The 26931-nt window shown below is 33.7% G+C and overlaps 1 protein-coding gene across 2 annotated transcripts; it reads right to left on the reverse strand.

The window, feature by feature from the left end:
• Window positions 1-737: 737 nt before the first annotated feature.
• On the reverse strand, window positions 738-25809 carry nr1i2 (nuclear receptor subfamily 1, group I, member 2). 2 transcript variants are annotated; one of them, XM_030124208.1, is made up of 9 exons: window positions 25674-25809; window positions 18544-18716; window positions 17526-17656; window positions 15010-15179; window positions 14589-14935; window positions 12068-12213; window positions 4774-4890; window positions 1129-1234; window positions 738-1038 (listed from the first exon to the last, which is right to left on the reverse strand). In XM_030124208.1, exons 2-9 carry the CDS (start codon window positions 18708-18710, stop codon window positions 894-896), a joined length of 1329 nt encoding a protein of 442 aa, XP_029980068.1. In that variant the 5' UTR covers window positions 18711-18716; window positions 25674-25809; the 3' UTR covers window positions 738-893. The 2 variants fall into 2 exon arrangements, with proteins under 2 accessions (XP_029980068.1, XP_029980069.1); XM_030124209.1 differs by lacking the exon at window positions 4774-4890.
• Window positions 25810-26931: the final 1122 nt, after the last annotated feature.

Below are 26931 nucleotides of genomic sequence, written 5' to 3' on the forward strand. Positions count from 1 at the left end.
AAGTGGTGCGTTTATATTTTTGTTCAGTGTATATATATATATATATATATATATATATATATATATATATGTATGTATACACTGAACAACAAAAGAAACGCAAGTATGTTTCGGTATTGGTTTATATGGGAGTTTTATTACGAATATTGGTTTCATATGAGATATTTATATCCAGCTGTGAAATTTACAGTGGGTCTCTCTTGCTGTCCTTGTAGCACTGAGTTGACGGTCACGGAGATGGGCCAAGCGAATATGGCGATCCTGATTACGGGTGGTCACATGTGGTCTTCCGGATCTTGGTCTGTCCCGAGTGGTCCCTGTGTCACGGAATCGTGTCCTCAGCCTACTGATGGTGGACTCGTGCACTTGCAGACATCTGGCAACGTTGCGAGCCGTTAAACCAGCATCAAGCATACCAATGGCGCGTTATCTCAGATTATCGTTAAGGCGAGGCATCGTGGTAATGCAGTAACTTTTGAATCTTACCATTTCTTTTTATAGCCCCTGGATAAACAAAGGGAATTGCCACTCCCATTTGTTGCTCCCACTACCATATCACTCAAAACGTACCGCACCTCTGATACTTGTACACGTGCTCAACACCACTCGTGGTCGTGTTTGCCTGCAAACACACGCTCCAATGGTTACCACTCACTTATTGTAATCTCAGTTGACAACTCAACAGGACAGCTGAACTCTTGCCTAAATTAACAACCAAAACTTGGGTTTCTTTTGTTGTTCAGTATATATATATATATATATATATATATATATATATATATATGTGTGTGTGTGTGTGTGTGTGTGTGTGTGTGTGTATGTATGTTGCACACAACCACAACAGTATTTGCTTTACATTCTTCTACAGGTACAGAGTTGTCAATAATTCCTCCTCAGACGTCCTTACTGACCACCTCCATTATAAGAGGAGAAATATCATCAGGCTGGATGTCCTGGATGTGCAGAACCTGTTTACTGTACTCCTCAGTCATGGTTCTCATCTCAGTCAGACAGGCCATCACTTTGGGATACAACAAGCTGCACAAACAGTGGAAGTAAAGGAGGAGTTACAGAGGTAGAAGGTGGTGGACTGAACGGTAAATGTCAGCTCCTGCTAATGTCACTCACTGTTTTTCTGGGCCTGTTCTCTTACAGTCAATCCAGGTTTTTAGTGCAAGTCCCAGGTTTTCGTGCAGGTCGTCTATGACATCATATTGCTGAACACCTGGACGATCTCAAAGGACAGAAAACAAGATATTGAAGATATTGGGATAAATATTAGGTTTCTGCGAGGATAAACTTGTTAAATTGCGGCTGCTTTGGGCTCATTATGGGTGTAATTTAAGACCTGTTTTACATGCTGCTGAGCTGGAGGCAGATGGTGACGATGATCCCCATGAGAATGCACAACAATACCAGGTAATTGCGTTGTTTTTGCTGGAGGCTTTTCATTGTTTTTTTTTTTCTGGTTTCTCTAAAACAGGGGTGTCAAACAAACGGCCCAGTCTGGCCCACGGGATGAATTTGCAAAGTGCAAAAATTACACTGAAGGACTCATTTTAATTCAGCTACCATATACAGTACAGGACAATTTAATCTGATGTGAACTGGTTTCAGACCAGTAAAATAATAAACTTATAAATAATGATAACACCAAATTACTAGGTGTAAAATTTTAACAATATTAGGCCTGTAAGAAATTCTTTTGTGCCTTTGTAGACCCCCTGTAATCTGTAATGCACATGTGTAAATAAGTTGAGGCATAATATTGTTAAAATTGCACTTATTTTTCTTAATAAATCTCATGTTAACATTTTTTGTGAAAACCGTTTTTGCCCACACTGATATTTTTGCACTGAAACAGAAAAAAAATTATCATTATGTTATTATTTTACTGGTCTGACCTACTTGAGACCACATTGGATTGTATGAGGCCCCTGAACTAAAATAAGTTTGAAACCTCTGGTCTAACCTCTGGTCATAGGTTGAATTGTCCTGTAAATTATTGTTTGTTGTAACTGTATGAGGTAATTGTATGTTGTAACTATGTGCTGTGTTTCATGCTGTCTCTTGGCCAGGACTCCCTTGAAAAAGAGGTTCTTAATCTCAATGGGATCCTTTTCCTGGTTAAATAAAGGTTAAATAAATAAATAAACAAATAAAGCCTTTATTACCAGTGTTCCTAATAATGAGCAGTTATTTTCATCCGACTCCAACCAGACAGTGCATAACATTCAACCAAAATCAAACAAATACAGAAAAAGTCCTGAAATTGAGCTTGTGTTTTTAGACTTTCATCATTTTTAAGGACCTGTAGAAACCTTGCATCATATGACATGTTACACAGCATTCTAGAAAATAAATGTTTAACATTTTACAAGAATATCATAGTAATAATAACAGAATAATACTAAATACTAAAAAAACTGTTTGGAGGTATGGGAAAATACATATGCAAGTTCATTCCAAAGACTTTTTATATTGCAAAAAAGAGCAATAAGAATTGTTCACAATGTTGGTTTTCGTGAACACACAAATCCACTATTTTTACAATCTAAAACTTTAAAACTCATTGACCTTATGGAATTCAAAACTATTCAAATAATGTATAAAGCAAAGAATAACTTACTGCCAGGCAATATTTAAGAAATGTTTTGTGAAAGAGAGGGAGGCTATGATTTAAGGTGAAAGTTAAATTTAGAGATTCATAAAGTACGCACTACATTAAAAAGTTTCTGTATCACCATCTGTGGAGTAAAACTGTGGAACAAATTGTGTGTGGAGATAAAACAAATATCAAACATAATTCAGTTTAAAAAAAGATATATAAAAAAAAATGACTCTTGAGAGGTACAGTATTTAATAATGACAATGAGGCCTGTTTGTTTATGGATGATGTTGAATTGATAAATCTGCTGTAATTATTAAAGAAAATGGTTGAATTGTTGAGTCTGTTTGTATGACGGTACTACCATGAACATATTGTTGTGAATAATTCAGTTACTGCATTATGTATGTGTCGTGGTTCGATGCCCAAATTAGGAAAATAGTATTGTGTGATTCTTGTATCAAGTTAATGATAAAGGTGTAAAAGTACTGAGGGTTAGGATTAAATAAGTTTATACTTCTTCCAACTCCTTTTGCAAAATTCCGACTTGTATGTGCCTGAAGATAGATTCTGTTCATTTAAATGTTTTATTTTATTTATTTTGTTTTATTTTGTTTGTTTGCATGTTCGAAATAAATAAATGAATTAAATCAAATCAAATTTATAACATGAAGAATTAGTAGCAGAGGAAGAACTGATAACAGCTACACTATTGTGGTAATATCATTGTTATTAAGATCCTCATGTTATTTACTGCCGTTTTATATTTTTTATGATTATTTTATTATTAACGTTTCTTTTTGTTCCTTTCCTTTCATCCCTTTTCATTTTTTTTGCTATTGTTTGGCTATCTCCAGTTTGTTGAACTTGTCACCACTGTTTGTTCACACAAATTAAAAGTCTAGGATAGGGGTGTCAAACTCATGTTTTTCCAGGGGCCACATTCAGCCCAATTTAATCTAAAGTGGGCCAGACCAGTAAAATAATAACATGATAGCCAATAAATAATGACAACTCCAAATTGTTTTAGTGCAAAAAAAAGACATTCAATTATACCAATATTTACATTTACAAGCTATCCAAACAAAAAGGATGTGAATAATCTGAAAAAAATGAAATTTGTTAAGAAGTACAAGTACAATCTTATTAATATTATGCCTCGACTTATCATTTATACATGTGCATTAAAGCTCAGATCTACAAAGGCACAAAATATTTAGTAACAGGCAGAAAATTGTTAAAATTGCACTTAATTTTCTTTAGACATTTCAGGTTGTTCATATTTGTTCAGGTTATTCACATTTTATTGTTAAAGGATCGTTTGTAAATGTAAATATTTTCATAATTTAATGTTTTTTGCACTAAATCAAAGAGGAAAAAAAAGTGGTGTTGTCATTATTTATAGGCTATTATGATATTATTTTTTAGTTTGATGCCCTTACTTGCACTTTGCAAATTCATCCCACGGGCCAGATTGGAACCTTTGGCGGGCTGGTTTTGGCCCCTGGGCCGCATGTTTGACACCTGTGGTCTAGGACATTTTCAGATAATCTGAGAAATTCTGAGAAAAAAGAATCCCAGAAAGCTTTATAGTTTCAGAGAATATTTGAACTTTTCTTGGCAAGTGAGTCTTTCAAATTTACTACTTTTATCTAGTAAAAAAGTTTGTCAAAATATTCTCCCCTCATCAGCTTGTTTTAAGTGTTTTAATTTGACCTAAAATGGTCCTAATACAGGGGTTGGACAAAATAATGGAAACACCTTCACCTCAAGATGATAATGCCCCAATCCATACAGCTAGAATTGTTAAAGAATGGCATGAGGAACATTCTAATGAAGTTGAGCATCTCGTATGGCCGGCACAGTCCCCAGACCTCAACATTATTGAGCATTTATGGTTAGTTTTAGAGATTCAAGTAAGACGTCGATTTCCACCGCCATCGTCTCTAAAAGAGTTGGAGGGTATTCTAACTGAAGAATGGCTTAAAATTCCTTTGGAAACAATTCATAAGTTGTATGAATCAATACCTCGGAGAATTGAGGCTGTAATTGCCGCAAAAGGCGGACCTACACCATATTAAATTATATTTTGTTGATGTTTTAAGGTGTTTCCATTATTTTGTCCAACCCCTGTATGTAGTTGCAGCACTGATATCTGCTTTTACCTGGAGAAAACAGGGAGATGGCTTGTATGAGGACGTACTCTTCCTCCTGCAGGTCCAGTTTGCGTAGCGTGTGGTGGAACTTAAACAGAGGATCCACCAGGACCGACTGGAAACCCGCTACAGGACACAGAACAGCAGACGTGCATTAGGCATATGTGGATGTTATTTAACCCTTTCCTGCATAGTGGTCAGTACAGTGGACAGCATTTCTCCTGCTGTTCTCTTGTATATTCATGTTCATTGATTCACCAGTAAAACCCATGGAGTTGGATGAATGACAGTGGATGGAGACACTGGGTTTGTGTTCAGTTAATAATATATTTTACTGAAAAAGTCACTTTTTCTTCTGTTTTGTCTGTTTTTGATATAATAATTCTCAAATTTAATCTAAGCTTTTATGAACATTTTCATGATCAGTGAATTTAATAGAGAAAAATATCTGATTTATACTTAAAAATGGAAAATACAGGGGATACTATTATAATAAATGGGGATAAATCACTTAAGAAAGGTTAGATATATAGAGAAAATTTCATTTGGGAAGTGACACAAAACTAGTGCTGGGTGTTTATGGGTTAAAAGTCTCAGCTTGTTAAATAACTTAATGCATAAATTTGTCGTTATACTCAATATTCCCAAGTATATATTTATTCTTATATATTTAGCATTGAAAATTTGACTATGAATCAGTGGCTTTTCAGGTTTATTATGCATAAACGTGTGACATCCTTTAAGATTTTAAAGCACAAATGCCAAGTTTGTTAAGAATATACAAAACAAAAACAAAATACTCAGATTTTCTGGCATCACAGATGGCAGTTTTTAGGGTTAGTTTAACCCTCCGGTATCCCGTCCCCTTCGGTATGCCTTTTTGGCACACTTGTGGAATAATGTCAAAAAATTTTTCATACAGTTTGTTTTTAATTCTTTTACATGTTTTTCTATTTCATCAACTTGAGCCATAAATAAAAATACCAAATACTCAATAATTGTCACAAATTTTAACCCTTTAAATCCTGTGTTTGTAATGTAAACAAACCTTTTTTTGGATGCAAAAAACACAAAAAATAATTTTTTTTCAATATACTACATAAAAAGTGGATCACATATTATTTGATTTTTGCAGTCTGGCATATGTCAATGAACAGCAACATTGGTTAATTTTCATTATTATTTTTGGCGCTAGGTCAAATGTTCAAAAATACTAGCATCTGTCACCAAGTGTGTGTAAAATGCACACCCATAGATCAAACTATTAAATATTATATATTGATTTATTTTTCTGCTCTAATTTGATTTTATTTTTGTAAATCAAGGTCAGCCCTAATCATACATATCAAATGGAAGAAATAGTGCATTTTAGGCACACATGGGAGACAGATGCTAGTCTTGTAATTTTCTTTTGTTTATAATGTGCAAATTTTAGTTGGTGGCCAGAATTTTAAAGATCATGCAAAAATGAACAACTTTTGAATTCTAACCTTATTTAAATTGTGAAAAATAATATGAAATTTTTTTAAAACAAAGTGCAAAGTGTGCCTAAAAGGCGCACCCGGATACCGGAGGGTTAATGTGATTATATAATAATAACTAATGTTGATAATATACAATCATACCTAAAAGTTTGGATTCTTTATATAAAAGTGATTTATTTGGCAGTAAAAGTATTTGGAATTTGTGGGAAACATTTGGGGAAAAAAGACAAAAGAACAAAATTGAAGCAGCAAAAGTTGTCAAAACAAAATTTGATTTACTGCCAAAACTTCTGTCTCTGTCTGCAGCAGCAACATTAAACCTCACCTGAACAGTTTTTGATCAGGACAAATCTCTTGTCATTGGCAACAGAAAAGATTCATCCTGACAAAGAACAGTTGCCTTTTTCTGCAGAAAATACCTCAAAGCTAATTTGCGAGACAACGCACACGGTAGCGGTGAGTACAGAGCAGAAAGAAAACGGAGGGTATTTTATTGTCTTCCATTCAGCGTGAAGCAGACGACACCAGTTCGACAACATTAAGATTCCTGCCAGACTCATGTGACAAACACCATAAGATAAGACGTGTAAGAGACACGCACACACCAGTTAGAACATGCCTCATAATGTCTAACATCAAGCATAACAACATTCAGGGTTTGTATTAGTGTTGACAATCAATATATTACTTATAACGGTAACGAACCAATATAAAGTAATATCCACACACTCTGGTCACAGTCCGAACAGCCTGAACCACATGAACTAAAGCAATGGTTCCCAACCTTTTTTGGCTCGTGACCCCATTTTAACATCACAATTTTCTAGCGACCCCAGACATTCAAAACGGAGACTTTTTTTTGTTGTTGTTGCTAAAATTAATTTCTTGATCATGTTATAGTAGTACATGGTAGTACAATAGTTTGCTATACTAGGTTGCAAATAAAAGTTAATTTTAGACTAAATTTAGACTATATAATGCAGGGGTGTCAAACTCATTTTAGTTCAGGGGCCACATTCAGCTAAATTTAATCTGAAGTGGGTCAGACCAGTAAAAAAAAAACATAATAATATATAAATAATGTCAACTCAACAAATTTTTGTCTTTGCTTTAGGGTAAAGAGAAAAAAACATTCAGTTATGAAAATACTTACTTTTATAACTATCCAAAAAAAGAAAAGATTGAATAACCTAAAAAAAACTGAAATTTCTTGAGAAAAATAAGTACAATTTTAACAATATTCTGTTTCAACTTATCATTTCTACATGTGCATTATGGATCAGATCTACAAAGACACTAAACACTGAGGAACAGGCAGAAAATAGTTCAAACTGTGCTGACTTTTCTTTAGACATTTCAGATTGTTCATATTTGTTCAGGTTATTCACATTTTATTGTCACAGGATAGTTGGTAAATGTAAATATTTTCATAATTTAATGTTATTTTTTGCACTAAAACAAAGAAACAAATTTGAAGTTGTTAATTCAAGATTTTTTGCTTAATTCAAGATTTTTTGCTAAATTTAAGATTTTGGTTTTTTATTTAATTGAAGATTTTTTTTTTTTTTTTTTTTTTTTTTTTTTTTTGCTTAATTCAACATTTTTTTCCTTAATTCAAGCTTTTTTTTTTTTTTTTTTTTTTTTTTTTTTTTTGCTTAATTCAGTTCAAGATTGTGGAATTTTTCACTTTGCAAAAACATCCCAAGGGCTGGACTGGACCCTTTGGCGGGCCGCATGTTTGACACCCCTGATGTAATGTATATTATTATGGACGGAGGCAGAAAAGCCAGGTGGAGATTACTGCATAAAGTGAGAATTTGATTTTCCTTGGTCAGGATATGTACAGTCAGTCCAGCTTGGATTTACAAGGTTGACAATTAATACTGAACAAACAAGAACTCAAACTATGAATTATGAAAGAGCTGCAGCATCTGAAACTGACCACAATGAACATTTGACAGATAAACAGTACCACAGTGCTTCAGTTTCAGCTTCAGTTTGTCATGTCTTTGATGGATTGTGATTGTCTCTGTCAACTCAACATATATTTTTTATTAGTAAGTTTTTATTTTTCATTTTTTATTAGTTACTAGAAATTTCAGGTGAACCCATTTGAATTCCAGGCGACCCCACGTGGGGTCCTGACCCCAAGGTTGAAAAATACTGAACTAAAGCATCACAGTTTGAACAGTTCAGATCACATCCTTCAGGAAAAATACTAAAAAAAAATACCACTACAAGTTGTTCATATTAAATCTTATTCTTAGAGGGGGTTATATGTAGTATTTATAATCCAAACTCTCAACAGCAGGGCAAGTCCTGTTCCACATTGACTTTACGACTACCAACACCACCAACATATCCACAGATGGCATCACTCACTGAATAAAGTATAAAGCTCAATGTTTGTACACATCTGTATTATGATATAATCGAGTTTTATTCTTCCAACAAAAACTCAGACACCTGACGCTTTGATAGTCTGTTAATCATCTTCACATGCTGCATCAGCTGATAGTTTACATCATATCTGTTAGTTTCAAGGTTATAATAAGTTCAGATTTTTCATTACGATTTAGTTTTATTTAGTTTTGATTTTTTTTTTTTTTTTAATTCAGTTAGTTTTAATTAGTTTTTAGAGCAGGTTTGCTAGTTTTTATTAGTTTTTGTTATTTTCTAAATGCTTAGTTTTAATTTAGTTTTAGTTTTCTCATTATCTTTTATCTTCTTTGTCATATTTAAATGAATCCCAGACAGGACTCTGCTGTTTTCTCCCAACTTTAGTCTCCATGTTTCCAGGTAGAGTGGGGACCAGAAGACGACTGGAAACCACAAGTGACGGACTGTTAAATATCATATGGTGCCAGCAGCTAAAATTGGAAATAAATCGATTTCATATCAATCCAACATTGACAAAGATGAAAACTAAGGGAATTTTATCCATAATTTTCATATGTTTTAGTTACTTTTGTAAGCGCACAATACAGTTTCAGTTAGTTATTGTTTTTTTCTTTTAATTAAAGTTTTTATTTATTTCAGTGAACGAAAATGTTTTTGCAATTCTAGTTTTCGTCATTTCATTAGGTTTCGTTAACGATAATAACCTTGGTTAACTTATCTCTGTTTTTAGACCAAAAACAGTCACAGTAAACCCACAAATCTCTACAGTTTGTGTTGTCAGTACCTGCACTAAACATCTATTTGGAAACAAGGTCAGAACTGTTACAGTTTAGTCTGAACCATAGATCTACAAATGGCAAATTAAGTGAAGATAATAACTTGTAAGAGGTGTGATTAATGTCAATCTAGAGCACGGGTGTCAAACTCCAGTCCTGGAGGGCCGGTGTCCTGCATGTTTCAGATATTTCCCTCTTCCAGCACACCTGGGTCAATTAATGATCCGCTCATCATCACGCTCTGCAGAAGCCTGATAATGATGGAATGGCTTCCAGGTGTGATGGAAGAGGGAAATATCTACAACATGCAGGATACTGGCCCCCAAGGCCCAGAATTTGACACTCCTGATCGAGAGCATTGGTGTAAAACTCATTTGAGCTCCACATACAGAACATTTGACCTCAAGCATTATCATCACTCTGTGGAATAATCTGCACTAATGCCATAACTACTGCTCCTTTCCACTACATATTTTAATACATATTAATTGATTATATTTATAATAACTGCCTTTTTTGCACATTTCTGGTTTTAATACTTTTTAATATATTTTTATACATACATATTTATTTTTAGCATACTTGAAACAGTAGCTGCTGCAAGAGACATTTTTGCTGCTAAACAAACGTAAATCATAAAATGACAATAAAGCTTCTGTTCTAAGCAGGCCAAGCCAGTAAAATAATAGCATAATAACCTGTAAATAATGACAATTCCTAATGTTTAACTTTGCTGTAGTGCAAAAAAAGTTAAATTACATTTTGTAAATGTTTATATTTACGAGATGCCTGTGTAAAAACTCATTTGTCCAGGTCATCATTCATTTATAGTTGCTTCCAAAGTTCAACTTTAAAAAACAAAACCAGTCCAGTTGAACTGTGGAAACAACTCAGGATTTATCTTTACAAACTATTCTTTCACACAAAATATGAAGAACCTGAAGAACCTGAAATTTCTTTAGAAAAGTAAGTGGTTTTTAACCGTATTATGGCTCACCTTATAATTTACACATGTACATAACATACAGTTCACAGTGGGGGGGCCATATGTTTTACACCCTGATCTAGAGCTGGGGTCACCAACTCTGGTCCTCCAGAGCTCCTATCCTGCATGTTTTAGATGTATCCCTCTTCCAACACACCTGATTCAAAGGATCAGCCTATCATCCAGCTCTGCAGAAGTCTGATAATGACCATCAGGTGTGTAGGAAGAGGCAAACATCTAAAACATGCAGGATAGTAGATCTGGAGGACCAGGGTTGGTGGCCCCTGATCTAGAGCTTTATAAAAGTCACATGAATCCTTATCTGGGTCATCAGACTGATATCACATTGCAAAAGATCTGATTTCGGACCACATATGGAGGTGGCCCAGATCTGAGTGGATAACATCAGATTCCACATGTTTGTACTGTTCGTACTGAGTCACATGTGAGTGAAAGGATCAGACTTTGGTCACTTCTGCTGCACTTTGAACGTCCTCACACAGACTTTATACGTCTTTGCTGTGTCCAATCTGCACCAGATCATCCATCAGTCTAATAAACCAAACCAGTCCTAATTCATTCAATGTACTCTTTATTACTTCCCTGTCAATGCTATAAGAATTATTAGACTGCCTAATGAAGAACCATGCAATAAATGATTAATCAAGTGTTACTTCAGTCTTCACATGACCCAATTTATTCCTTATTCTAAGCATTCGTGCTTATCTGTTAAAATATGAGCTATATTTAGTACAGGATATAATGGTGTGCAGGCAGGTTTAAACAAGTACTAGTTTTGCAAATCACACAAATAAGTAGAAGAAATAATATATGTGTTAAAAGACTGATTCAAGCAAGTGCAACCCAACACAAGAAAGAATTAGTTATAATTTACACATGCACATACAACTCTTATATTTTTTTAAAGTGTGCTCTTATTTATATTCCTATACTGTGGATTTACACACTGTATTGGTCTGAGCTCCCTAATGTTGTTGTACACAAGTGTGTAACGACAATAAAGTCTGTTCTGATTCTGATCCTAACAATAAAATGGTGTAAAAAAAAAAAAAAAAAAAGAGTGAATGTTGACATTTTAGCAAAATTAATGTTCATTATCTTCAACACATTTGATTGTATTTCATTTCATGTGAATTAAAGTGGTGGTTTAACACTTTTTATAGTCTTTAGTACAGGTATTGACAACCCAAACTATACAGAAAATGGAGGTGTTTTGTGGTTTTACTGTAACTGTCTAAAAACAGAGATAAACAGAGTTATAATGTGAACTATCAGCTGATGCAGAACGCTTTGGTCTTTTGACTGAATAAGGGTCTGAGGTTTTCTTCGCAGCAGAAAACATGATGATACCATAATACAGATGTGTGTAAACATGAGTTTTATACTTTATTCAGTGTGCATTAATTCGATGGTGGTTTTGTTTTTTTTAAGTGTTTTCTGGTACATTCACTTCCTCCTGTTGTTGAGAATTTGGAATATTAATACTACATAAAACCCCTTTATGTACAGTAATGAAGGCTTTGTGCTTTATTATTTATCTCCACTGAGGTTTTGTATGCATTTCTCTGTCCAGGTTTACACTGTAGTAGATCTACTACTGTTTTCGGTGGTTTGTTTGTGTAACTAGTAGGTCTCACCTCGTACAGCGTCGTCTATGCAGTAGGTAATAGGTCCGCACTCCCACATGCTCGTGTTTACATTGAACACCATGTTGAAGCGGATCTGCATCATCTCAAATGAGGCTCCCTTCAGCAGTGTGATTTGGTCCTCAATGGTTAAAGACCTTTAATGACACATGCACACATTGACTTAATGATTCAGGCCACATGAATCATTCCAAAAATTAAACAAGTGGTACCAGGCACAACAAACCCCGCCCCTCGCACATACTGTAGCTTATCTGGGCATCGATCCAGCTGATGTCATCATGTCTATGCATGTGCTGATGTCAGCATATCAACTGACTCTGCATATGTGCCCAGTTTGAAGTAAATTGAAACAAAATGGATGTTTTTATAGACATTTGAAATTTCAGCCATTATAAGTAAATGGGAAAAGAAAAAATATTTAAAAACTCATGAAAAATTTCAACTTTGACCAACATTTCGCAAAATGTAATCACATCTATTCTAGGTCACTGGCAATTTATAAACCCAATATGGTAAGAACTCAACCAATAGTTTTGCTGCTACAGACATGTGAAATTTCGTCCATTATAAGTAAATGGAAAACAAAAAGATTTTAACAATTCATAAAAAATTTTAACTTTGACCTATTGTTCCCAAATGTAACCACATTTATTCTGGGTCACTGGCAATCTGTAAACCAAATTTAGTATGAGTTCAACCAATAGAGGATATGCACATTTGTCACTTCCCCCCGGGCCACGCCCCTCTAAGTCAGACTGAGTGGCAAAAACCAACCTGCTCAACATGAGTACAGCAGTAAACACAGAGAGACCGGGCAAATTTGAAATATGAAATTAAATTAAGGACAACTGGAATGGACATGGATCTGTACGAGCTACCAAAGAACAAGTGGACCATGAACACTGACATGTGGACTGAAATGGAGCATCCTGACATCCAGGGTGGAGGGGATCATCGCTATTTTTACCTGAAACAAATATACATGGTTTCATTATTCTTGTAATATTATGGCTTTATTGTCAGAATATGACGACTTTAATCTCATAAACGAATGACATTTTTGTTAAATTATGAGGTTTTTTTATGACTACGACTTTATTCTCATAACATTGTGATTCTTTTTGTATTCGACTGTATCATAAAATTATGGGTTTTATATCGATATTTTATGACTTTATACTCGTAGTGACAAGTGTTTTTATTTTCTCATGTGGTCCTAATACTCCGTCGTAGCTTTATTCTCCAGTACCCCCGTATTTGAAAAACTAGGTTAGCCTCAGTTTTAGTTAGTTTACTAATCATGTAGGAGCACAAGGTTCATAATCACAAAATGAAGACAAAAACCATGAAAGATCTGATCATGAAACCAAGAGCTTTACTAAGAAGTATCTTTAGCCAAAACAACACGTTATTTAAGGTTTGATTTTACCCAAAAATACAGCATAAATGAATGTTACCTGACACCAAACAGGATCCACAGATCTAGGTTTGGTTTCCTGGATTTGTGGATCCATCTACTTCTCTTTTCTTTGTCTTTCGGTGTCTGTAAAACAATAGCTCCGACTGCTTTTCAAACCTGTTCATACAATCAATCGCACAACAGCTCTTCCTCATTTTTTATTAAATATTGTTCTTCAGTTTAGACAGTATTGAAGCCAGTGCTGTCACTCATCTCCCTCTTTCTGCCACTCAGTGGGTGTAACCGCGGTGATGTCACATGCACACCCTCTATAGCAGGGGTGTCGAACTCATTTAGTTCAGGGGCCACATTCAGCCCAGTTTGATCTGAAGTGGGCCGGACCAGTAAAATAATAACTGTGAAAAAGGTAAAATTATATTATGATCAGGTTTACATCTACAAAGTTTCCTTAAAAATCTGAATAACATGAACAACTTGAATTGTCTTCAGAAAAACAAATGCAATTTTAACAATATTCTGTCTTGGTTTATCAGTTTATCATGTTCACATGTGCATTACAATCACAAAAAACATTTAGTAACAGGCAGACTATTGGTCAAATTCCATTAACTTCTCTTAAGACATTTCCATTTGTTCATATTTGTTCAGGTTATTTACATTTTTTGTAAAAGTATAGTTTGGTAATAAAGACATTTTCATGTAATTTTACTTTTTTTACACCAAAAAAACTGAGGAAAATTTGGGGTTGTCATTATTTATAGGTTATTATGATAATATTTTACTGGTTCTGACCCACTTAAAATCTAATTGGACTGTATGTGTCTGCATGTGGAACCTGAATTAAAATGATTTTGACACCATTGATTGTTAATATCTTCAGTGTAATTTTTGCGTTTCACAAATTCATCCCAAGGGCCAGATTGGACCCTTTGGCGGGCTGGATTTGGCCCCCGGGCCGCATGTTTGACACCTGTGCTCTATAGTTTTGCTGCTAGAGTGTTAACAATCAAACAAACCAAACCAAAAACAACATCCCTTGCCTCCCCTTCAGGGGGGCGGGGCAATAAATACCCACTGCAGAAATTTCACCTGAAGAACCGGAGACTTTTGGAGAAACGGATGACGTTTTGAATCATGTACGTGCTGAGGTCAGTCACATGCGGAAGAGCGGTAAAAACCGAGACTCTTTTGTCCGTTTCATCATCTTCTTTTTGGTGACTGTGAGACAAGGAGGAGGAAGAGGAGGAGGAGGAGGAGGAGGAGGAGGAAGAGGAGGAAGATGGGAAGAAGGAGCAATCATACGAGGATGTTCTGGGATGACTTGCAGGTTCAGTAGCAGCAGTGCAGGTGTTTTCAGGACAGATATTCCGTGGGTCACAGGCCTCCCTTGCATACTGGTTATACTCACTCACAGAGCTGGTGTTTCTGTCCATAGGCTACAGAAAAAACAAAAGTTTATATGAGACAACAAACGTGAGTATGTTCAACATGCCTGGAAGTATTCCCATACCCTAAAGCCACTGAAATGTGAAAAGGCTGGATCGAATGTGCTGCGATGGCCACTGAGCAGCTCCTCTATCATCTCCTGTTGTTGGGACGAAAGCTGCATCAGGCTGTTACGCATCTTGTTTTTCTTGATTCTGATCCTCCTCTCCTGGACCTTCTCCTCCGACATGACCACTGCAAGGACACAAAAATACCAGTACCTGCAGACAAACCCATTCTGAACACCACCCACTCTTATCCCATAAAGACCCAAACATCCACCAGCGACCAAAAGCATCTACTGATATAAAATATTAAATAACTGCTGATCCACTTATCCTATTAATACGTGTCAATAATTGAGGTAAAATACAGTTTGTCGTCTTTTCACGGTCATCAGATATGACCCATTTGGACGTTCAGAGACTCTGTAGTTACCGTGGCAACACCGTCATCTTCTACAACATTGATTCACTTGTAAAACCCATGGAGTTGGATCAATGACAGTGGATGGAGACACTTGGTTTATGTTCAGTTATTGATATATTTACTGCAAAACTCACTGTTTCTTCATTTTTTGTGTGTTTTAATAATAACCTTTGAATTAACTCTGAGTTTTCATGAATATTTAAATCAAATATAGAAAATTAAATATAGGAAAATACATGATTTACAGTGAAAAATACAAAATACAGATGATAATATAATTAATGGTGATGGAGACACTTGGTTTATGCTCAGTTAAGAATTACTTAACTATCATAAGAATAAAGACAATTCAATTCTATTGTATCTATTGTCTAGGGATGTGCAAGACTAGATGTTGAGGTAAAAGTGAACATAGCTGACCTGTTTTTTTTTTTTGAGAGCTGACCAATATTAACTTTTAGGTGGAAGGAGATTTACGTTTTGCATTATTCAGAACTAATGTTTGTAGCGCTTTTTTTTTTTTTCCCAGAGTAGCACATGTTAAAGTCTGAATAAGAGTTTAAAGTCTTATATTTTGATTTGGGTGGAGGATGTCGTTCACATAATTGACTCAAGCAGATTTTATTATTCAGCTTCAAAAACTAATTCAAATGCTCCCTACTATTTTAATAAAGCTTTTTTTTTTTTTTTAAAACATAGAATCTTTTTCTTTTCAGCGTCACTGAATCCACATCTTTAATGAGCCGACACTGGGAATGCATGTGATTCAATTATGTATATAGAGGGTTTTTTCTTATTATTTTACTTTTCTTGCATTTGTTATTAGATCTACTAGACCAGGGGTGTCAGACTCATTTTGGTTCAGGGGCCACAGTCAGCCCAATTTGATCTCAAGTGGGCCGGACCAGTAAAATAATAACAGTGAAAAAATTGTAATTATATTCTGGTCAGGTTTGCATCTACAAAGTTTCCTTAAAAATCTGAATAACATGAACAACTTGAACTGTCTTAAGAAAAAGCTGTGGCTACAGATGTAGTTTACCACCACCAGAGGGAGAATGTGAGAGCGAATGAATAATGGGTCAATAATGTAAAGCGCTTTGAGTGACCAAAAAAGCGCTATAGAAATCTAATCCATTATTATTATTTATTTATTTATTTTTCATTTTTTATTTTTTTATTTTTTTTATTAAAAACAAGTGCAATTTTAACAACATTACGCCTCGGTTTATCAGTTTATCATTTACACATGTGCGTTACAATCACACAAAACATTTAGTAACAAGCAGAATATTGGTAAAATTGCATTTACTTTCCTGAAGACATTTCCATTTGTTCAAATTTGTTCAGATTTTTTCACATTTTTTGTAAAAGTATAGTTTGGTGATGTAAACATTTTCATGTAATTTAAATTTTTTACGCCAAAAAACAAAGAGAAAATTTGGGGTTGTCATTATTTATAGGTTATTATGATAATATTTTACTAGTTCTGACCCACTTAAAATCTAATTGGACTGTATGTGTCTGTATGTGAAACTTGAATTAAAATGATTTTGACACCATTGATTGTTAATATCTTTAGTGTAATTTTTGCATTTCACAAATTCATCTCGCGGGCCAGATTGGACCCTTTGGTGGGCCGGATTTGGCGCCCAGGCCGCATGTTTGACACCTGTGTACTAGAGAGACAACATCTAGTGGCAGAGAATTACTCGTATGTGTTTACGCACTTGGCAAAAAAAAACAAAAAAAACAATTCGATTTATTGTGCAATTGGAAGTGCAGATTACAACAGTTTACAACAAAACAAGACAACTTTTAAATATTATTAAACCATAAAATGCAGGGGACTCTGATGTAAAAGCCAATATAATAAAAATAATGGAAAGAAGTAATTTGACTAAAATTTGAGTTTTATTAGATTCTGTTCAGCATCTGTTGAACAGAGATCACAGCTATTAATTTTATTGGATTTTGGATTTTTTAAAAAAAAATAAAGGAATGGCTGAAAATACAGAATATCAGCTTAGATAATAAACCAGGCAGGTAACAGGTTGACCCCTCATGTATTTCTATAATGAAAGCTCATTCTTCAATCTGGATGGTACTTACTGTCTTTGCGCATCCCAATGGCCTTGCATTTCTGGAAGCGGCAGGCTTGACATGACCGGCGATTGTTTTTGGTTATGATGCATTTATTCAGGAACGGACAGCGGAGTTGATCTGACCTCTTTATGGTGCGCCTGAATTCATTCACAGAATCCACTTAGTTCTGGTCACAAGTAGCATTGTGCAGTTACAAATCACATGCATCCATACAAACGCATTTATCAACACACTCATGACACAACTTCCTCTTGGGGAATGTAAAGGAGTAAATCAGCTCAGAGAACATGACCTGCCTTTTTCTAAACTGAATATGCATTTTACATTAATGGGACATTCAGCTGCTTCCTTTGAATAAGGAAACACTGACAATGAAAAGCTTATCGTGTTAAGTTTGATGCACTGCAAAAATCTAAATCTTACCAAGTGTATTTTTCTCATTTCTAGTCAAAATCTCTCATCACACTTAAAATAAGACATAATCACCTAAAGAGGAACTTTCAAGAAATCTTACCAAGATAATTTTCACTTGTTTCACTTTTTTTTTTTTTTTTTTTTGCTTAATTCAAGCACAAAAATCTATCAATGGAACAAGTGAAAATTATCTTGGTAAGATTTCTTGAAATAAGATTTTCCAGATCTATTGTCTAAAAATCAGTTCTTATATCTCACTGAAAAGTTACTCTTTAGGTGATTATGTCTTATTTTAGGTGTGAGGAGATATTTTGACTAGAAATGAGAAAAATACACTCAGAAAGATTTGTATTTTTGCAGTGTGGATCCTGGTCAGTTCAGTTCACTTCAGTTGAGTTAGTTTATTTCAGTTTCTACTGAATTTTTACAGAATTAATCCAAACTTTAATCACCAAGACACTAACTTACATGGAAAAACAACTGAGGTTTAAATTTGAGCAAATTATTAGCTAGTGATGTTTATTTGTTTTTTTGATGTTACTCTGAGATATTCTGCAGAAACTGCCCAACAAGCATGTTTACGAAGCAGAAGGAGTAAAAAAAACCTCACCTGAAGAATCCTTTGCAGCCTTCACATGTCAGGGCGTTGAAGTGATAACCCTTGGCCTCATCTCCACATACGCCGCAAAACTTGGGCTCCTCGTCTTCAGTTTCTTCCTCATTTTGCAGTGTGAGTGTTTCATCAACGTTCTCCTCATCCATGGCCTTCTCACTCATCCAAACCTGCCGCATGATCAGACGTTGTCACCTCGATTTAGTACACATGCAACAGATTTTTTTTAAATGACATTGATGGATTTAACCTCTTATGACCCAGCTATAGGTTTTCTGTCCACATTTGTGGACAAGAGTTTCACAACTTCATACAAAAAAAGAGAAAAGAAAACTGTCCACCACAAAGGACATTCCATAAACATTTTAAAAACTGCATCTGAAAAAAACTATTGCATCATGATTTTTCCAATATAGGCACTTATTTAATAAAAAACAAAAAAGCTGGTACTTTGCTGACATTTCCTGGGTCTTAGGAGGTTAAGGGAAGTTAGTTTTGTTTTAATTAAGAATTAAAGAAGACATTTAATATGTATTAATTTACATATATTCTGATTGGTGACACTTCATACATAAACTGGACCAAAAAAATGCCCTGCTAGAAATGAGCCTAATATTCCTAAATCTGGTCAAATTGGCTTAAATTGAGCAAAAAATCCGCCAATGGGGTAAGAAAAAAATTCTTGGCTAGAATTTTTAAAACAAGCAAAAATCTATCAACTAAAAAAAAACCATAATGTGCCTTAAAACTAGACAGAAATGCTACAATTTTAGCCAACAGTGACAAAGTACAGAACAAGAAATAAAATCACACTCATGTAAGACAGAATTACTTTAAATGAGGAATTTCAGTCTCTGACTGAGCTGGATATAAGAATTTAAGTCTGAAAATAAGGGGAATTACTGTCATTTCTCCAGATTCTTAAATTGAGAAGTTGTGCAAGTGGTTTCAGTCTAAAAATAAGTAAAACAATCTGGATCCTTTGCTGGGATCATGTGAAAAATATTGTCATACCTTATTATTGGTCAAATCCAGCTTGATATTAGCTGGAGAATCTTATTCAGAAAAAGTTAGATATATTCTTTTAAAATAAGATTTTTTTTTTCTTGGCAAGCTTTTTTTTTTTCTATTTAGATGGAAAATAAGACAAACGTTCCAGAGATGAGGATTTTCTCACTTTCTTAGAAATAATTTTTTGCAGTGCAAACATTGGACCCTAATTGGAATAGAAATGATCACTCAGACCACCTCTGTACTGAACTGCAGGATCCAGTCCTGTGGGTATCCAGGATTCAGGTACATTCTGGTACCAGGAGTTTTGAAATGGATTAAAATTAATTCATTCATCATCGATGTCATGAGGAGGCACATGCAAGTTTACACAGATTTAGTGTTTTTCATTGCATAAATACATTTCTACCAACAGGTATAGAAATCAGTCTGTAAAATAAAGTACATGCATTTGCGCTCATAAGTTTCCATACCCTGACAGAATGCACGTGGGATGGTCTTGGATGTTCCAACATGACAATGACCCAAAACACAAGGCCAAGTCCACCTGTCACTACCTACAGCAGAAAAAAGTGAAGGTGAAGGAGTGGCCACACTGCAAAAATCTAAATCTTACCAAGTGTATATTCCTCATTTCTAGTCCAAATATCTCATCACACTTAAAATAAGACATTATCACCTAAAGAGTAACTTTTCAGTGAGTTATAAGAACTTATTTTGAGAAAATAGATCTGGAAAATCTTATTTCAAGAAATCTTACCAAGATAATTTTCACTTGTTCCAATGGCAGATGTTTTTTGCTTGAATTAAGCAAAAAAAATCTTGAATTAAACAAAAAAAAAATCTGCCAATAGAACAAGTAAAAATGATCTTGGTAAGATTTCTTGAAATAAGATTTTCCAGATCTGTTTTCTCAAAATAAGTTCTTATAGCTCACTTACAGGTTACTCTTTAGGTGATTATGTCTTATTTTAAGTGTGATGAGATATTTTGACTTAAAATGAGAAAAATACACTTGGAAAGATTTCGATTTTTGCAGTGCATCTCAGTCTCCTGACCTCAATATCATTGAGCCACTTTGGGAAGGTCTCAAACATGCAGTTCATGCAAGAAAACCCAAAATCTTAAAAGAACTGAAGGTGTTTTTGCCAAGAAGAATGGGCAGCTTTACCATCTGAGAAGGTAAAGAGCCTCATCCACAACGACCACAAAAGACTTCAAACTGTCACTGATGTTAAAGGAGCCAAAACAGAGGATTACGAACTAGGGCATGGAAACTTTAGATCAGGCTCATTTGGATAGTTTCTGTTGTCAGTATGATTTAAAAAGAACAAACACATTTGTTTGATGATAAATGTCTTCACCCAACCACTAACCACGAGTGAAAGAAAAGTTTTCGTATTATCATTCATATTCTCTGAAAAATGGCAAAAAAATCATAAATTCTGCTAGAGCAGGGGTGTTAAACATGCGGCCCGCGGGCCAAAACCAGCCCACCAAAGGTTCCAGTCTGGCCCGCGGGATGAATTTGCAAAGCGCAAAAATTACACTTAAGATATTAACAATCAAGGATGTCGAACTCGTTTAAGTTGAGGTGCCACATACAGAACAATGTGATCTCAACTAAAATAATAGTACAATAACCTACAAATAATGACTCCAAATCTTCTTAGTTTAATGTGAAAAACATAATATTACATTACGCCCATAAATAATGAACTCCAAATTTTTCTCTTAGTTTCAGTATAAAAACTTACATTAAATTACGAAAATATTAACATTTACAAACTATCCTTTAACAATAACGTGAAAAACCTGAACTTTTGAAAGTGAAATTATAACATTATTCTTCCTATTATTAAATATTTTTCACCTTTGTAGATGCAGTCCATAATATGCATGTATAAATGGTAAATTGAGTGTAATATTGTTAAAATTGCACTTATTTTTCTTCAAGAAATTTCAGTTTTTTTAGGTTATTCACATTATTTTGTTTGGATAGTTTGTAAATGTACATACTTTCATAATTGATTTTGATTGCAGTAATACAAAAAGAAAAATTTGGAATCATCATTATTTACAGGTTATTATGCTACTGTTTTCCTGGTCCGACCCACTTGAGGTCAATTTGAGCTTAATGTGGCCCCTGAGCTAAAATGAGTTTGACACCCCTGTGCTAGAGTATGTAAACTTATGAGCACAACTGTGACCCTCAGAGTTTCTTTGATCTAAAATCCGAATCAAAATGACCTGCATTTCTGCATTTTAAGCCACAGACTATGACTGTATCTGTCATTTGTTCTATAAAGTAGAAGCATCTGCACCTTATATCACCCACCCTCAGCTCCGACTGTTCACACTTCTACCATCAGACCGTAGGTACAGACGTGTAAAATGTAAGAGCCCAAAACTAAAGATCATGTAACTACTCTTATCTTTTTTGAACACATTTTTTGACACCCTTCTCTTTTTTTTGCACTATTTTATCTATTATACTGTTGGTTTTATGTGTCTGGTGTTCTGTGGACAAAGCAGGAATTTCATTGTACAGGGAAACATGTTTCTTCACTGTTTATGTGACAATAAATGCTTTCATTCTTGAATCTATATGGTTCTGTTATTTATTCTGGATTTTACTTCTTTTTTCTTGAATATTATCTGCATTCCACTTTCTGTACAAATGTGCTTTACACTGTATTTTTAAATAATAGCTGACTGAAACATTTAATTTCTCCCTTTTCTTTCTTTCATCCATTTTCGTTGCAATGCAATAGTAAAGTTCACACATTTAATGTCTATGAAGAGCCTTTATTTCTGATCGGTTCCCTGAAGTTAAAATGTCAGAGTTAGGGTTCATCCATCAAAATGTATGAAATAACAGTGAAGTGTCAGGAAAGAACAGTTACATGAATGGTGAAATGATCAACTGCAGCTCTAATGGATGTCATTCTGAAGGTGCCTATTACTGGTTAAGTGCTGTCATTTTTAGTAACTAGCAATCAACCAATGCTGCATTTTTACTGAAACTCCGACTTTGTTACAGTACGTAGAAATAGTAATATGAAGAATGAAAACTTTAAGGTTGACTGTAATATTGTTTTGGAATCTTTTTGGTTTTACAGTGCATCCAGAAAGTATTCACAGCGGCACACTTTTTTTTTTTTTTTTTTTTTTTTTTTTTTTTTTTTTTTTTACATTTTGTGTTTCAGAAATATTCCAAAATAGATGAAATTCATTTTTTACTTAAATCTTTTACACACAATACCTCATTATGACAAGGTGACAAAAAAGTGTTTGAATCTTTTGCAAATTTTTTAAATTTATTTTTCAAAAATAAACAAAAATCTAACACGTTCACAGCGTTTACTGAATACTTTCTTGACATACTTGTCAGCGATACCGCCTCAAATCTGTCTGATACTATAAGCTTGACACATTTTTGGGCAGTTTCTCCCATGCTTCTTTGCACACTGCAAAAATCTAAATCTTACCATGTATATTTTTCTCATTTGTAGTCATAATATCCCATCACAATTAAATAAGACATATTCACCTAAAGAGGAACTTTTCAGTGAGATGTAAGAACGTATTTTTAGACAATAGATCTTGAAAATCTTATTTTAAAAAATCTTGCCAAGGTAATTTTCACTTGCTCCATTAGCAGATTTTTTTTGCTTGAATTAAGCAAAAAAAAATCTTGAATTAAGCAAAAAAAAAAAAAAAAATCCTGATTTAAGCAAAAAAAAAAAAAATCTGTTTTAGTTAGTTTTGTAAGTACACAATACAGTTTCAGTTAGTTATCATTGTTTTCTTTTAACCCTTTCATGCACACTGGTCACTTCAGTGGACAGCTATTCTACAGCTGTTCTCCTGTATATTCATGGATTTCTTTATTTATTTATTTATTTATTTATTTTTAACACATATCTTTATTAAAGTTTTAAGGCACTACATATCTTTTCTGACATGAATCGGTAACATTATGTAGAGCTCTACTGACCATAAACCCCCAGAATCACAAGCCCTCCCCATAGTTTTTCACAATTTATCAGTAAATACATGTTTCTGTGCATCAAAAATTAAACATGTGGTGTCCAGCTGAGTGGACATTTTTGCAACTTCATGAAAAATAGGTTCATAAGATTTTTTTTTCATTATTATTATTTTTTTAATGTATATATTTTTTTAATGTTTTAAAATTATTTTTATTTTATTTATTTATTTTTAATTTATTTTTCAGAAGAAAATTTTCAATCGCATTGTTTTTTTAATGCCTAAAGAGGAATAAAAACACTCAGGAAAAAATTTTGATTAAGGTTCTCATAATTTGTGCATGAAAGGGTTAATTTGAGTTTTTATTTATTTCAGTTAACAATTTTTTATTTTTTTTTTCAGTTTTAGTTTTCGTCATTTCGTTCGTTTTTGTTAACGATAAAATAACCTTGGTTCAGACTAGCTTTTAACCTTTAACACTGAGACTTCTTAGGACTTAGGTTTTAAATGTGTGGTCTTTTCTATCACTGTGTGTTGTGTCTTCTTGTTTTATGCACTTTTATAGTATTTGATTAAACTGTTATCTTATAATTTGCAGCAACTCCTAAACTTTGGAACAATCTGCCTCTCCATATCAGACAGACCTCCTCTGTGTCTGTTTTTAAATCCCTTCTTAAAACCCATCTTTTCTCCTTGGCCTTTGAAACCACGTGAGATGTTTGAATGTATTATTTTTATTCAGTTGTTTTATTTGATATTGGTTTATTGTTCTTATTTGTTGTTGTTTTTAACTGTACAGCTTTTTATGTTTTTCATCTATTTTAGTATTTTATTCAGGTTTTATCTATTCTTCTGTATTTGTATTTATTTATTTATTTTACTTTACATATTTATTTTACTTAAAGTGCTTTACAAATGAAGTTGGATTGGATAATTTGATCATATCTTTAGATGTTAAGCACTTTGGTCTTCTTTTTGTTGCTGTAAAGTGCTATATAAATAAACATTGATTGATTGATTGATTGATTGATTGATTGATTGATTGATGTGTGCCTTTCCAAATCATATCCAATTAATTGACCTTACCACAGGTATACTCCAATCAAGTTATGGAAACATTAGAAACACAATGAGTGGAAACAGGATGAACAGGATTCTGAGTGTCATGACAAACACTGTGAATACGTATGTACATGTTATACATGTTAAAAATTTCATATATATAAAAATAAATACACTAAAACACACCCAAACTTTAAAATCTTCCTACTGGAATTTGAAAATTATATTAAATCTTTAGAATTTATCCATAATAAAAAAATAAAAATAAATAAAATAAAATAAAAAGCTCCAACACCCTGGCTATTTATAAACAATTATTTAATATTGACTGAACTCTCTGTTGTATTATTTATTTATATTTGTTAGATTTGTTATTTTTATTTATTTATTTACTTTTCTATACTATTATTTGTATATTATGCTTTGTATCTTTCATTATTTTCTTAAACTTATATGTTAAAATGCCTTTTCCCTTTTGACATCTTGTTTTTTGTTCAAATTTTTATACTGTATACTTAAATGTTTTCAGTAAAGTTGGGGGGAAAAAAATGTTATATATGTTATAAATATGTTATTCATGTTAAACATACTTTTTTTATTTGCAACATTTTCAAAAGCTTTTTCCACTTTGTCACTATAACATGTTGTGTATAAAAATTTGAAGTAAAAAAAAAAAAAAAAAAAAGATCCCATCTATTTTGGAATAAGGCTGTAACACACAAAAATATAAATAAAAACTAAAGAATAAACATTTTGTACTTTGCATTTTATATCATCCTAAAAATATTTTCAACTAAACATAATCACTTTTAAATGCAGTACAGGCCTTTAAATCATGAGAAAAACAGAAGATGACAGGTTAATGCATGTTTTGACAGATTAAATCAGAGTGTGAAGGTGCAAAGTTTGGACTGAGTTTTGGCAGGAAGCGATGATACTGTGACAAATGGAGAAAACATGTCAGTGACTGTGAACCTGCAGATAAACTTGGCACTGGTCTGTTGTTTACTCAGTTAAAGGTCCTGATTTCTGCAAACAGGGATCAGATCCATTCAACTCACTGTGTGTCCAGATGTCCCAACAGCTGTCTGCCTTCATCGGTCGGTTCCACTCTTAATCCCAACGTTCACCGGATTTCCTCAAGTTCAACATGTGTCAGACACAGTTTTCCTGTTGGACGAGATGTTTCACGTCTGCAGAAAACACTCAGACCGGTCTGTGTCTGCAGCACGGAGGGGGCGGGGTTACAGCTCTGGCCCCGCCCACTCCGTCTGTCTGAGGGCAAAGTACAGGTTTGGTGTTCAGTCCTGAAAGCTTCACCTTTAAGCACGAATACCACTGTGGGTTCTACCACTATCACTATGGGGGGGGGGGGGGGGGGGGGGGGGGGGAGTGATGATGGGTCTAAAGGCTAAGACTGACAGGAGCCCAAGACAATTATGAAAGTAGATGTGTTTCTTTATTAGTTAATGAAAAGGAAAGTTGCCTAAATAAATTACAAAAAAAAAAAAAAAAGTTTCAATCAATTTGACTGAAGTTAAGTTTTTTTAATTGAAAATATTTTATCTAAGTGATATTTTGGGGGGATTGAGTAATAAAGACACAAATATCCTACTCTTGATATGGCATAAATACAAAAAATAATGACTTTAATAAAAATTCAATAATAAAATTACTCACTTCAATTTTAAAAAAAGAAAACCTTTTCAGTCAAAGAAAAAAGTGTTCAAATGCAATATTTTGGGTCTCAAATATTGTTTTTCTGCATTCAAACACTTTCTTTGATTGAAAAGGGGTTTTTGATTTAAGTGAAAGGTTTTTATTCATTCATTTATTTATTTATTTTCATTATTTATTTTTCTGGGTTAAAGCAACTTTCCTTTTGATTAAATAACAAATAATAATAAGAAACAAACCTACCTTCATAGAAAATAGTTAAACATGAAACTATTTTTTTTTTTAGAAAAAAATATGAACCCATCACCATTAAAGATTTTCTTTTTTTTTTTTTTAACAGTAGTTTTATTCTACCTTACTTACCGTTTATACATTCTATATTAGATTTAGTTTTTTTTTTTTTTATCTTCTTGTGCTACAAACCAAGACCTGAGTAACAACAGTGTGTTCTATCATGTACCATTGATCAAATGACAATAAACCTGAGTCTGATATTTGCTTCACAAGGTACTTCTACAAATATTTTTTTCTTTGCATTAGTTCTGTTTTAGTTTTAGGGGAAAAAAAGGATAATATTCAGTCCATGTCAAATACACTGCTTCACTCCCCTCATATTACTAGTATTACTTTACTTCATTCTTA

This window comes from Sphaeramia orbicularis, chromosome 21, assembly GCF_902148855.1.
Source record: "Sphaeramia orbicularis chromosome 21, fSphaOr1.1, whole genome shotgun sequence".
In the NCBI taxonomy this organism is placed as follows: domain Eukaryota; kingdom Metazoa; phylum Chordata; class Actinopteri; order Kurtiformes; family Apogonidae; genus Sphaeramia; species Sphaeramia orbicularis.